Source organism: Oryzias latipes, chromosome 21 (genome assembly GCF_053564925.1).
Source record: "Oryzias latipes strain Hd-rR chromosome 21, Olatipes_Hd-rR_3.1".
NCBI classification, from domain to species: domain Eukaryota; kingdom Metazoa; phylum Chordata; class Actinopteri; order Beloniformes; family Adrianichthyidae; genus Oryzias; species Oryzias latipes.
In genome coordinates this window covers 17,324,282-17,338,594 of record NC_136257.1, presented here as the reverse complement: position 1 = coordinate 17,338,594, position 14,313 = coordinate 17,324,282, and the positions used below count along the sequence as shown (strand labels likewise).

Sequence of the window (14,313 nt, the reverse complement as noted above, 5' to 3'; positions counted from 1 at the left end):
CCTCTTGTGGCCGATACCGATACTCAACCATGATTTTTAAAATACTTTAAATGATAAAAAAAAATTAGCAAGTACAAAGAACGGCTCAACAAATTTGCAGAACTAGTTTTACCTGCAAATAAATTTAACAACAGATTTTACAAACACTTTATTAGCCTTTTCAGTCTGTCATACATCTTAGAACAGAGAAAGTGCTTTTCAATTGTCAGAACACAGAATGACAAAAAGAAATAAACGACAAAAATTACATTTCGTTCTTTGTTTTTAACTGAGGTTTGGATCAATGGGAGATTTTTCTGACAACAAGGAACATATTTCTGACAGGTTAGCTGTTGATTTTTTCATCCAGCACATTTGATGCAGAAGAAAAGAAAAACGCTAACTATCAATACTGGTGCAGGGTGCTGACAGCTATTTCCATGCAAGCCCCTCAGTTTGTTTTTTTCCAGAGTGAGTGCTAGTGCTAGCAATGACGGTAGCGCTTGCTAGCAATGACGGCAGCTTCATATTCTTTCCGTTAAAAGAGCTTGTGAGATTTGTGGTGTTTAAGCTTCACATTTTCCCCTCTTTATGACACTTATTTCGAACGCATTTAACATACCGGCGAGTGAGTCTTTGGTCTCAGACACGTTTAAACAGGCCCACATGGGTGAGTGCTGCGCCATGTTGCAGACAGAGGTCTCAAGCGCAGGAGCTGTGAGATAACGTATCCTACATGCTACAGAAGCTTGCAGGATCTATTTTTGCATATAGCCACTTGATTATAACAGTTAACCTTCTCCCTTCACATTTTCTCTCCATTCTCTGTTCATTTAGACACCTGTGGTTGTTCTTATGAGCCCTCTTTTCTAGAATTTATCTCTTTTTGCACAATCGTGTTTTAATACCAACTATTCCAGATTTACTGAGCTGCAACATCCAGATTTATCCAGCTTTCACTGTGCTTGCATGTAATCGCAATTACAGTCGCAAAAAAATGAATGTTATAATTTGGATTCATTCAGATTTAAATCTGAGGTCCCTTTTGCCTTGAGGATTTTGTTTTTTTTTTGTCTGCTTTTTCAATCAACTGCTCTCCTGAACTGACAGAAAGTCGTGGCAAGTTAGAAGTTTCTGTATCATAACTGACCTTTTTTAACCTCTTTGATCTGGTTTTTTCAAGGGAGCTTTTCCATCCGCTCAGTAGGCATTTATTAGCAGCATGTAATGTGTAATGTAATATAAAAGAAAACACCTGGTATTTAATGTCCACCTGCCAGTGTGTTTCCATCTAGTGATGATCTGTGCGAATAGTGTAATTTGCGTTCTGCAAAAAATAGTCCAACCAATGCAATTTAGGCAAGTCTGGACACAGACGAGCCAGAGAGCGAGAGTTTGGCTGAGACCCTCCATTTTGTCATCCTGGAATTCATGGTGATAGATAGCAGGCCAACTTACTCCTCCCCTAAAGTATCAAATACTGAAATCAAAGTATGCCTTTAAGCAGTTAGCCAAAGAGTAAAACGCTTTACAACATCATTGATAGGAAGGGATTGTTCCTTGTTACAGGAATTTAGACATTTTGGGGTAAAAAGGGGACCTGACAACCAAAATTCTAGTAAAAAAAATGACATTTTGTCAGCAAAAACCACCTTTTTTACTTTAAATGAAAAATGTTAAACTTTTTTTTCTGCATTATGATCATTTTGTTAGTGGTAACACAAAGTAAAACAGTAATAATAAGATATATTTGATTGCTTTTGTGAAAGCTAAAAGCTAAATCAGGTAAATGAAGAAATTAATCAATAAATCCTTTGGAACATAATAAAAGTTAAACAATAGTTAGAATGTCTAAAACATCTAATTTACTTTGATATTTGAACTTTATAACTTTTAAAGCAAGCTATACATGTTTAAAATGCCTTTAAATCTTAAAAACATCCAAAAAAGACTGTCTTATCAGCTACATAGTTACTGCTAAAACTGCCAAATTAGTGACAAAATGCTCTGTTAGCTTACAAACAACAATGCTTAAAAGGTAAAAAAAAATGAAAAAACGGTCATATTAACTGCATAATCTGTTAATTAAAATGCTATTGCCAAAAAAATTCAAATAACTGAAAAAGCACACAGAAAAACAAAACCCTCGAGGCAAAAGGGGGCCTCAGATTTAAATCTGAATGAATCCAAATTAACATCTGGTACTTGTGACTGTAATTGCGATTACATGCGAGCACAGTGAAAGCTGGATAAGTCTGGATGTTGCAGCTCAGTAAATGAATAGTTGATATTAAAACACGATTGTACAAAAAGGGATAAAATCTAGAAAAGAGGGCTCATAAGAACAACCTAGGTGTCTAAATGAACAGAAAATGGAGAAGAAATCTGAAGAGAAGGTTAACTGTCATAATCAAACTATAACCAAAAATAGATCCTGCAAGCTTCTGTAGCATGTAGGATACGTCATCTCTCAGCACCTGCGCTTGAGACCTCTGTCTGAAACATGGCATAGCTCTCACCCATGTTGGCAAAATATTTTCAACATAAGTGTCACAAAGAGGGGAAAAGGTCAAGCCGAAACACCACAAATCTCACATGCTATTTAAAAATTCCCAACCGCGATGTGTGGAAATAATATGAAGCTGCCGTCATTGCTAGCGCGCCAGCAAGCTCTACCTTCATTGCTAGCGCTAGCCCTCATTCTGGAAGACAAGAAGACAGCTGAGGAGGTATACTGATAAGTGTTTACAGTGATGAAAGTCTTCCGGGAATTCCCAGAAATCCGGGTTTTTGAGCAAACCGATCGTATCTTCCGGGAAATAAAGACCTGATCTCTACGGACAAATCGCTTTCCCAATGAAAAAATTGGCGAATTTTAGCTTTATTTTCTATATTTCTCCATGGATCGCTTTCTCTATGGGCGCGGCTATCTTGTCTTCGTCTTCCCGGCCTAATTGACCAATGACGGGACATTTAAGTTGTTTTCAGATGCGTCGACGGCTCTGATTGGCTCTGTCTGTACCACTTGGTCAGGGTGACGGATTCCCTAGAGACCAAAACTGGCGGACCCACGCTGAACATTCACAAACAAATCTGAAGAGTTTGCGATCAAATTTTTGTTAAAATAATGGCGGGCATCGTCATTATTGTGCGTGGTCACGACCTCAGTTGTGAGAAGAAGATAAAAAACAAATTTAAGTGGTCTTGGCTGGAAAAAAAAGACAAATATGGCGATTTTCTTGGAGGTGAGTACAATTGTTGTTGTTCAGAATTTCACTCTCCGTTTTAATACAATTAGTTACGGTGGAAATTATGCATAGATTAAGTAAGGGTAATGGTGTGCGTTATTACATTTTTCGCGTCGGACGGTTGCTTCCGCGAAGTGTGCTAAAAAGTAATAACGCACACTTCGAAGGCCATTACCCGCTTATACCATGGTCACTTACAAAAGCAATACATATCAACCAGTTTTTAGTCCTTAACTGTTTTTTTTTCCCGATTTGGATCGCTTTTCTCACAAAAAGCGGACTATATCGCGCCGCATCACGTAATACATAGTCCGTCGCGCAGCACCACTGCTGCAGTCAAGATTCGGCGATAAATATATGCTGATCGTCCTGATGGGTTGAATAAAGCATCAGTTCAGAGGGAAAGTTCACGTCTTACCGTTTGTTTTTGTCCAAATGATGAAGCAAAAGTTTGTTTAAAAGAAGCCGGCACAGTGATACGAAACATTTAAGGTAGGTGACCGGAACTTCTTTTTTCACCGTGCGGTTATCAGGTTTTAATGCACACCCAGCAGCCAATCAGAATCGAGTATTCAACCATGGTATAAAATATGCTTATACATTGTTTGAAATTGCCATTTATGTCAAGTCTGTGAATGGTTTATATGTACCGTTTGTAGTAGTTGACCAGGACCCCCCCCCCCCCCCCCCCTGTAGATTTTCTTGATCTGACTGCAGAATAACCGACCACATTGATCAAAACTGAAACATTTGAATAAATTTCTCTATCTAATTTATTTGTATTTCCTAATTACCATGATTTAGTTCAGTTTTGCTCAAAAACATTATTGACATTAATTATAATTATAAGTATTTGGTGGTTTGGACCCACACTCCCTTAAAAAAGAATGTTTACAATGTTTAATTTTGTCTGTATGTTTGTTTTGATATTTCCCAGATTACTTAATATTGGTGTTAAAGAATTGATGTATTATGTTATAGAAAGATAGTTTAAAGCAGATCCCATATTTTGATGTAATTATAGTTTGAGAAAACAGTATTTCTAAAGCAGAAATCGTTCAAATAAATGAGGTACTTTCATAGAATATCATAGTTACTGGTGTTCTTTTTGCCATTTGGGGCTTTGATGTTACTATGTTTTAGCAATTGTGTGTGTGTTTTGCAGCTTTAAGGAAAAGCTTAAATTGTAGGATTGCATTACTTTTAGCAATTATCCAAATTCCTTTTTAGGACCAGCAAGTCCTTAATGGCAAGTCAAACTAGGGGTTTGAATGACGAATCATGATACTCCAATTAGTCTTAGTGTCTTGATTAAGAAGTGAATAACTAGCTGCCAGAATGTACCAGAATTCATCTAAGACCATGTATTTTTCAAAAATTTCGCTCCACGCCCACCATATCGCTCAAAGGAAAGTTCAAGGATTTTTTCCTTGGCTGACTTTCATCACTGTGTTTATGACATATAGAAATAAACTGTGAAAAGCAATGTTTGTCCCGTTAAAAGATGTTTTGATGAGTCTTAATTCATCATATAAAATTTTAATGATTTGTCTAAATCCAGTCTGAATACACCCTTAGTGCAACTGAGGACCTTTAAGGATGGGAAGAGTTGATACTAGAACATAATTTGTGTAAAAAGATGGCATCTAGAAAAGAGGGGCTCATAAAAACAACCACAAATGTTTAAATGAAAAGAAAAACAAGTGGAAATGTGCAGGTAGAAGGTAAAAGCACATAGACAAAAATAGAAATAAATATTAGATTATTAATCACATTTTACATCTCAAAACTGCAATGTACATCTGCGTCATTAATGCGGAAGATCTGCTGTGCATTAAAGCTAGCAGAAGTAGCAAAAAGTTTGAGCATTTTGGTGAGAATTTCTTTAAATTTTGATATTTTTTTGAACATAGAAAGCTTAACGACATCATAACCGCTGAGATTGTAATGTTGCATTACTCTTTCACTTTAACTCATAAAGAGAGTAGGTCAAACAGCAAAAACCCAGCTGGGATCACATTTGCTCTCATGAGCTGCTCTTATTTTAGCATTTAACATTCATCCCTCCTAAATATCTTCTGAGACTTTGGTGTTACGTTTTCCACAGGAAATCTTAGCAGTAACTGATCACATGCAAAAAAAAAGGTGACAACTACTGTAACATATTTATAATGGGCTCAACAGACAATAGTACGTAAGTACAAGATGTAAAACACTTTTATGCATTTTTCTTTCATACCGAGAATCTGTTTCTGTCCATGTTTTGCTTTTGCGGTCTGGTTTCTTCGTAGCCACTTCCTTCCCCCGATGCCTGAGGAGATCAATTACAAGTTTACAGTTCAAGCTTACAATGCATTTTTAAACTCACAAAATGTACAGACATGTCTTAAAAACATCAAAGAGGCAGAAACAAACCCATGAGTTCACGACTTTGTGAAGTACCAAATTTTTTTTAAGTTAAATACACCAGTAAACTATCAAATAAAATAAAAACACATAAAAGACGTTTGTGTGTGAAAATGTATACACACATTTATATATGGAAGCCTTATAGGACTTTACATAATGCTATATGAATACATGCTTTACAGTCATTAACATATTCAATTGCAAGGTAAGATCTATCAAATGAATCTCAAAGACGCAGATTTGCATCCCAAAATTAGAGTAAAGCCACAAAGCAGATGTTAAGTCCCACAGGGGAACCATGAGGAAAGCAGCACAGCCAGAGCTTCTATCTAAGAGGAAACAACAAAGATCCAGCGACATATCAAAAAGATGGCTCTGAATGAGTACCTAAGGCAGCAAAAAGATTAGGAAACAGAAAAACGAAAGCAGGAACAAACTCGACTTCAAGACAAAGTCACCTGGATGAACGAGAACCTTAATCAACAGTATGAACTAGGGGTGTGACGCTAACCTCATCATCGGATCACAGTACTTTTTCTTTAACGTTTTTTTTGTTTTTTTTAAGTTCTGCATATGGTGCGTGGTTGGAACTATAATAAACACAAACACATTCATCTTTGCTGATAATTTACTTTTTCTTCTGGTCCTGTATTCAAAACTTTCTCTTTCTTCTTTCTTTCAGACTGTTGTCTCCTTCACTCCCTGCACTGCGCCTGTCACTCCCTCTCGTTGGCGCGCGGCTCTCACTGCCTTTGCGCTGCATGCGGCACGCTCCCTCTACTTACACACACGCTCTTGGTTTCAGAAGCACACATCCTCATTCTATGACAGAAGTTTCCCTCTCGCGAGGAAATATGACAAATTGACTGCGTTTTAATTATTAATTTCCATTGTATTAATTTCCATTACAAACTGCGTGCGTTCTTGAGTGAGCACGGCCGCCCTCCGGAGGATTTTGTGTTGGGGGGCGGTTATTACTGTTCTCCTTCACTCTGTAACACTAAACATGAACGCGCACTGTTAGATTTCGATGAATATCACTACATGTTTTGTTTTAGCCGGAGAATAATATTTATTTTTCTGCTCACCTGCACATAAACACAGGTGGGTCTCTCTGCTAGAGGTAAGATCTTAAGCCCGAGCCGGGCCGGGTCGGGGACTAAAATGACAATCATTACGTTCGGGTCGGGTCGGGCTTCTCTCTCGCTGACTTTTTTAATAAATATATGTTTATAAGAATGTATACTAAAACAATGTGTGGATACTAAACTAAGGAATACTTGTTATAAATAAATAATTTGGTTAAAACAGAGAAGGCGCTGTAAGGTAATTTCTATATGACTACTACTAAACAAGAAGCGCAGACGCTGGGCTGCAGTATTTCTCTGCGTAATTAAGCGAGTGCGCATCAAGATCTTTATTTCACTCTCTTTGTCTGGCCTCTTATTCTGTGTTCCAGCATTATTTCGTTTTGCAAATGCATTTATCATGATCATAAACATATGCAGATTATTTTAACCTTAAGAAATATTGCATTTTTCTGCCAAAAATACAATTGGATAAATTGAAATTTCGGGTTTCCTTCGAGCTCGGGCCTGCAAATTAAGTTAATTGGTTGGGCTTGGGCTGGGTTGGGCTTTAATGCCCGCGGGCCTGGGTCGGGTCAGGCTGGATTTTTAGGCCCGATCTTACCTCTACTCTCTGCGGCCCACCTTTAGCTCTTGGCTGTTATTTAGTAGAACATTTACAGCAGCTAATTTCCATTTTCACTGTCCGGACTAGAGACCTCCCTGGGGAGGTGTCCCGGGCATGTCCCACACTGGAGAGGCTACGTCTTTCGGCTGGCCTGGAAACGTCTTAGGGTCCCCTAGAGCAGTGTTTTTCAACCAGTGTGCCGCGGCACACTAGTGTGCCGTGGGAGATGGTCAAGTGTGCCGTGGAAAATTGCCCTCATTAACTGATCTAAAAGCATTTCCCATCTCCAGGAAATCAGCTCTTTGTTCATCCAAACAGGTCCTGATAAAACACTGAGTAGTTAGGAATATAAACGATCATAAAATCCTTTTTTCTTTGTGTTTATTTGATTCTATTAAAGACATTTTGATAAGAATGATGGTAACGCGAAATAGCTGCAGCTATAACTGTGTAAGGAAAAGTCCCGCAGCTTTTACTGTCTCCACGACTCCACCAATCATTCTTGAAGGCTTAATCACATGTCATCAGTCTGACCAATCAGAAGTGGTTAAAGTCTCCACTTCCTTGTTCCAATTTAGCTCATAACTCAGTCAGTTCCGACAAAAACACCAGCTAAAGCTCGTTTTTAGTGGTGTAGCTTTCCACAGAATCCGGTATCAGACCGTGGAACAAGTGAACAAAACCATGAAGCTCAGAGACGCGAGTCTTTCTGCCGTTTTCTCGCAGTTTTCACACTACATCTCCCATGATGCATTGGCTTAAAGGGACAGCGTCTTGAAAACACAACGAACATACAGTTTGTATGTAACTTAACTTTTATTACATCTTTTAGAAAAACATCTGCAACTTCCTGCTTTTTCTGCCACAATTATCACAAAAATGCACGTCAGATTGCCGGGGGGGGGGCTGTAGATCAAAACAGACTATGAGTTTCTGCTTTTTTTTTTTTTTTTTGGGGATGCTGGTGTGCCGCGGGATTTTTGTCAAGGTTAAAGTGTGCCGTGGCTCAATAAAGGTTGAAAAACACTGCCCTAGAGGAGCTGGAGGAAGTGGCTGGGGAGAGAAGAGTCTGGGCATCTTTGCTTAGACTGCTGACTATGGAATTACGTTTCTGCCATAAACTGAAAGGGCGTAAAGACAACTAAGTGGGTGTATTTAGGAACTGAGTGAGTGAACCTTAAAACCGCGCAGGCGCAATTCTAACTGAGAAGTGATCTTGCGCGGTCAATTCCTTTTTGCGCGCTCATGTGGATTTACGCTCAGTGTTAAGGGGGCATTTTTTGTCACTTTTGAGGCAGGAACCTTTCTGGTTGATCTGATTGGCTGAAATTTGCATGGCTTATCGGCGAGGCAGAGGGGCGGGACCTTCATTTTTCAGTGCGGGGGGGGGGGGGGGGGGGTTAACAGGCGGCTCTTGAGCTGCATGCAGCTCTCTGCCTTTTATCATATTTTCTATATCCACTACTTTCACAACCATAAGGTGAAAGTCATACATATTTTCTCCAAAATGTACAGAGCAGCCCTAATGTGTTATTGCGTTACTTCCGTAAAGAGGATCTAGGAGAGAACAGCATGATGACGGTAGACGGAGAGAGGAGAGGAAGAAAAGAGCAGATATGAGCACAATGCAGAACTACTTCGTTTTGGAAACCCTGGAAATGCAAAGATACACGATTATGAGGCATAGTTTAAACTGCAAGCTATCAGCTACGCGGAGGAACACGGGAATAGAGCAGCTGTGGTTCGGTTAAATTAGATCTTCACAGATTCGGACTTCCTGCTTCAATAACTCTTCTGATCAACGTTCAAATGTGTCAGCAAGTATCTCACTCGTTTTGTATTAACACAGAGAGTGAACTACAAAAGCATTTTTAAAGAAAAAAGTTCGTTTTTATTGCCTTTTAATCAGAATTGTTCGTTTTAAGCTGTGAATGCAAACAGAGCAGCGAGCCGGCTGCCAAGAGACCGTCAACAAAGTGCAACCTCTGTGAAACACCATTCTGTAAAAATCAGTGAACTTTTAAAAAGCGAATAAATGTCTATATTTATATGAACTGGTAATGAAGACTCGTCAGCATAGTCATACTTCATTATTATTTATTATACTAAATTTTGTTAGAAAGTCAACGTCTATTTTATTTCTTATAGTTCTTAAAATTTAATAGAGATATGAATCATAACATAAATGCTCAATAGCTCTGAAGATACTAAAGCTTCTGTCACCAAACCTCCTGTACTGACTAATCATGACCTGATTTTCCTACTAAAATAAAAATTATGCAAAAAAAAAAAATTTTTGGCACCTTCAGAGCTATTCAGGATGTTTGACCAAATCTGATCCATTTGTAATTGTGAAAAAATCCTATAAATAAACAAAGTGAACTATTGACATTCTTTATTTTAGTATGACAATAAGGTCATGTCAAGTTACTTATAACTTTAGTCATGATTCATATCTATTAAAATTTGAAAAAGTATATGAAACAAGATAAAATAAAGATGGACTTTCCTAAAAAATATGTATTGTAACAAGAATATGCTTTATAATAGTTTTATGATTTTTTTGTAAGATTATTTATTTTTACACAGTGGTGTTTCACAGTTCACAGAGGTTGCACTTTGTTGACGGTCCCTTGGCAGCCGGCTGCTGCATGTCTGCATTCACAGCTTAAAGCGAACAATTCTGATTAAAAGGCAAAAACGATCTTTTTTCTTCAGAAATGCATTTGTGGTTCACTCTCTGTGTTAATACAAAAGGATTGAGATACTTGCTGACACATTTGAACGTTGATCAGAAGAGTTATTGAAGCAGGAAGTCTGAATCTGTGAAGATCTTTCTAACTTATCGAACCTCAGCTGCCAGAGAATTTAAAATGATGAATCCATGGTTCACAAGTGAGGACGCTGGCAAACCAAATCCGACAAGACAAGAAGACGCAGCAGCAGCTGAGTTTCCGCGGAAAAGGAAAGGCCTGTGTTGGAAGATCGACTTGAGGCTCAGCGCTGCTACTTCCAGCAGATGACCGTGAAAAGCTGTCCATCCTTCCCCCTTACCGGGACGCAGCAACGGGCGAGTTACGCCACACATTGGGACTGCAGGACTTAAACTTGGCCTGAGGTGTCTGTTGTCACTGTTCTTTGGAGCCGCATAGCAAAGAGACGGACGCTGATGATGAGGAAAGGGAAGCCGGCGTGTTTGATAGAGATGTAGTCCAGCTGTTCCAGATACAGAAGATGAGGACTTTGATGGATTGTAAATGCTGATTGATGACTGAAAAAATAAATCACAACCAACTCAGTTTTGCGCTCGCTGCCTTTTTTAAACACACACCAGCATGCACGTTACCGGTATGTGTGTATGACAATTTTTTCTAATAATTTTACAACTTTGTTCTTGTGAAGTTACAACTGTTTTATTTTTATGGTGGTCCTAACACTCCGTCGTACAGATAACATGATTGAGATCATACTTTTTTTTTTTTGAAGAATGTGCTTTTTTTATGAAGCAACAGCAGCTTTTTTTCCAGCGTACACATGAAAACTCAGACTTTACATTGTAGCTCACAAATATTTCACAAAACCATGGTGAAACCCGTGAGTTCATTTAAAAAGCAAAACTATTTTATTTACAATCAGTATACCTAAAATTAAGCCTTTATTTTTGACAGGCCTATAAAAAGTGAAAACTTTCACTATTGTTTTCAGTAGAAATGCCAGGTTTGCCTTGTTGGTAAAAAAGTTTTTCTTGCTCCAATCGTAATAAATAACAAAGTACATTACAAGTAAACATTGGTTGATTTTTTGATGAAATTTCAAATTAATTGAGATTTTGCATGTCTTCTGTAATAAGGACAAACTATTAATTTATCCCTAAATTGTGATGTCACTCACCATATCTGAGTCATCTCCATCTTCATCACAGAAAGTCTCTGCAGCGCGGGGGTCTCCCACTACCCTCAGCTCACTGATCACACCCTGTTATGAAAAAGTATTCTTTTGAAGTTCGATGGCATGCATGATCACATCCCACAAGCTGAAATAGAGTTACTTCTAACACATCAGTCTGAATGTTTGTCTGTGAACATTTCCTGGGAATACCCCCCCCCGCCTCTGATAAACCCGTAGGCCTGTTAATGGGTGTCATTTTGGCCTCCATGCAGAGCCACTGTCTGCCAAAAATGCTGTGTTCCATTCTCCCACACTGGATACTCGAACTGATAACATGAACGCAATCTTCCTGCCTATCAGGGGCCATTAGCTGTGCATGTAGAGCCCATCGCTCTGCTTGCTGCGCTATTTGAAGACAGGTCTTTGCTGCATATTTATGTCTGGAGCAAAAAGTCGTAATGACTACTCCAAGAGAACTTTGAAGATAAATGGCTTGTTGACATTTTAACCTTGTCCTAACAAAGACTTTTAATGGTTGTCTTCAAAATGTTTCATGTTTCCAGAATTTGGCCATCTTTCTTTTATGTCCTAAGTGCAAGATTTTCATGTTATATCTTTGCTTTCATGAGAGGCATTATACTTCTAAAGCTGGGTGTCGTTGCTTTCTTATGAATAGATAATATAAACAGTTTCAGAGAAGCCAAGTCAAAGGCTTACATGATAAAGACACTGATGAAAACCGTATTTTAGGGTTCTGAAACTTCAAACTCTGGTATATGTTGGCAAACCTTAAAGATAAAAAACTTTTTCTTAAACAAACAATATACCGGTAAATAATTTGTACATTTTAATTCATTATTATTTTATTTTTTTTATAAGTCTTAAGCTACATTAACACCGGCCTCTGCAATAAGCATTCAAGCTGCTGCTTTCAATGAAAAGTCTATGTAAATGCGTGGAAATGTGCATTTCAGGCTTCAGCGATCAAAATCTTTACATTCATGCATCGCTAAGCATATTTATAAGACTGTTTTTGGGCTCTACATACAAAACTCACGTCCACTGAATGAAAGTTAAACCAGGTTGAGCTTTTAGCAATCAGGGACTCAGATTTGCTAGTGACATTGATGGCGTCCCTTTTCCTTCAAGGGAGTGCCAACTATTTGAAAATTGATCATGCAGAAGAAATTAATAACTGCACTTTGTGCCCTGCTGGAAATCTATGACACCAAGTCTGACAACTATCAGAGTAGAGCTGTGAAAGAAAAAACCCGGAGCAAAATTGGAGACATTTTCAAGCTTCAACATTTCGTACCAAGCATTTTCTAACTGTTATTAGTGGTGGACATGCGCTAGTATCGGGCAGTGACGGTTTGGTGTGAACACCATATGCTAAACACGCATATAAGAACGTACACTTTAAACATGTTTGGACAAGTGTCCAGCAGCAAATTTGACATGTCTTAAGAGAGAGACAGTGGACACGATTTGACACGTGAATCGCATTCAGTTTGAACACAACTTAACTGCTCATGTCAACTGATAAATGTTAATAATATTTAAGTTAAGGAGTTTTAGGGAGTTTTTTGTGGAGGATGGAGAGGTGACGCTGACATATTTGTTGTGACTTTAGGATAAACCAATTAGAACAAACAAATCAAATGAGAATCAGCTGAAAGGGTTTCACATGAGCCCCAAAAAAAATAACTTTTTCTTTGCCAAAGTAAATTAAAGCAGGAGTTCTCCATCACCCAAGTTCCACTTGGAGAAATCTGTAGTGCGGTGGCACTGTGTGTAGAAAACAACGTTTGGCTGAGTTGGGTGAAAGCAAATACATACCAGGAATCTTTCAGGATCGGGCCCTCCGGTCTGCCCAACAAATACCCCTGAACCCCTTTCCAGTTCCATGTCATCAGGGGATCTCTCAAAGCGCTTCACTACAGGGCTCAGGTCACAGTTGAAATAGAATGCCACCTTGTCATCTCGTACAGAGATAGAAAAACGGGTCCAGGTGTCTGTCATTGAGGTCACTTGGAACCTGGCTGCTTCATAGGACTGCTCCGAGCCGGTCTCGGAGTAATAGAAAATGACATCTTGGGTTTGCCTCTCCACAGTTGAAAGTTTTACCCCCACTACAATGACCTGCTGGGACGAGTCTGTGATTGAGAAGACAACACCTCCCTCGTTCGAGGTTGGTTTCAGGTGGAAATTGAGTGAGAAGTCTCTGTAGAAGGGCGTAGGGAAGTGAGCGACAGCCAGCTGGCCCATTTTGGCATCTGGGCCGAAGACGTAGCCGATGGCGTTGTCCGGTCCATAGACTTGGCTGATTTCACTCGGTGGAGGATCCCCGATCAGTTGTAGAAGGGAGACTCCATTGTCTTCTGGAGAAGAAGAGATTACACATCAGAAACACAGATGGATGGATAGAACATGCATGAGGTTAGCTGGGGCTGCAGTTGTTAGAAGTGGTGAGCAGGTGGATGAGCAAATGTAAACAGGACTCTTGTGGTCTAAACATCTGGTGTTTAGACCAAACAGCATTTTAAACATGTTTTGAAAGACATATGAACAGGAAGTTTTCACAAGTAAAACACAAACTGGTTTAAAAAGCAGTGATCACCTTTTGATCTATTTTAAAAGTATTCCCAGTGGTCTTATGATTTATTTTTATGCAAAATAAAAAAAACTGTCATTTCTAGTTTACATACAATACATACATAAAATTATGATCTAATTTTTTTATATATGTCCTCCATCATCAGAAAAATGCCATAAGAGCATGTAAAAAACACCAAACAATATTTTCATAGCACTGAGTCTTTAAAGGAGCAAGACATGATCATCCTACTCTTCAAATACCGGTAAAAGGGACAAATCCAGTTTAGTAAAAAAAAAAAAAAACTTGTTTTAAGATATTCTATCTTGCAAGAAAAATACACTCAAAATGATAGTTGAATAAATTCAGTTGGAATTTTCTTCTTAAAATAAGAATCTGTTTTAAAACCATTTTTATCACCCCAATAGAGAAATTTTTGCTTATTAAAATACAATTTTTTTTATTTTAAGAATTTTTGACTTATTTCTAAGGAGCTAT

At 38.5% G+C, this 14,313-nt stretch overlaps 1 protein-coding gene across 6 annotated transcripts in view; it reads right to left on the bottom strand.

Moving 5' to 3' along the window:
- col18a1a (collagen type XVIII alpha 1 chain a) overlaps window positions 1–14,313 on the bottom strand; it is a 120,380-nt gene that overhangs the window by 41,977 nt on the left and 64,090 nt on the right. For 4 of the 6 annotated variants that reach the window (XM_023950666.2, XM_078939346.1, XM_078939343.1 and 1 more), the window contains 3 exons: window positions 13,059–13,600; window positions 11,223–11,306; window positions 5,467–5,538 (listed from right to left, as the gene is read on the bottom strand). In XM_023950666.2, coding sequence (XP_023806434.1) covers window positions 5,467–5,538; window positions 11,223–11,306; window positions 13,059–13,600 — 698 coding nt within the window. Of the gene's footprint in view, window positions 1–5,466; window positions 5,539–10,385; window positions 10,459–11,222; window positions 11,307–13,058; window positions 13,601–14,313 lie in introns of those variants that run through there. The other 2 variants (XM_078939344.1, XM_078939347.1) reach the window with 2 other exon arrangements.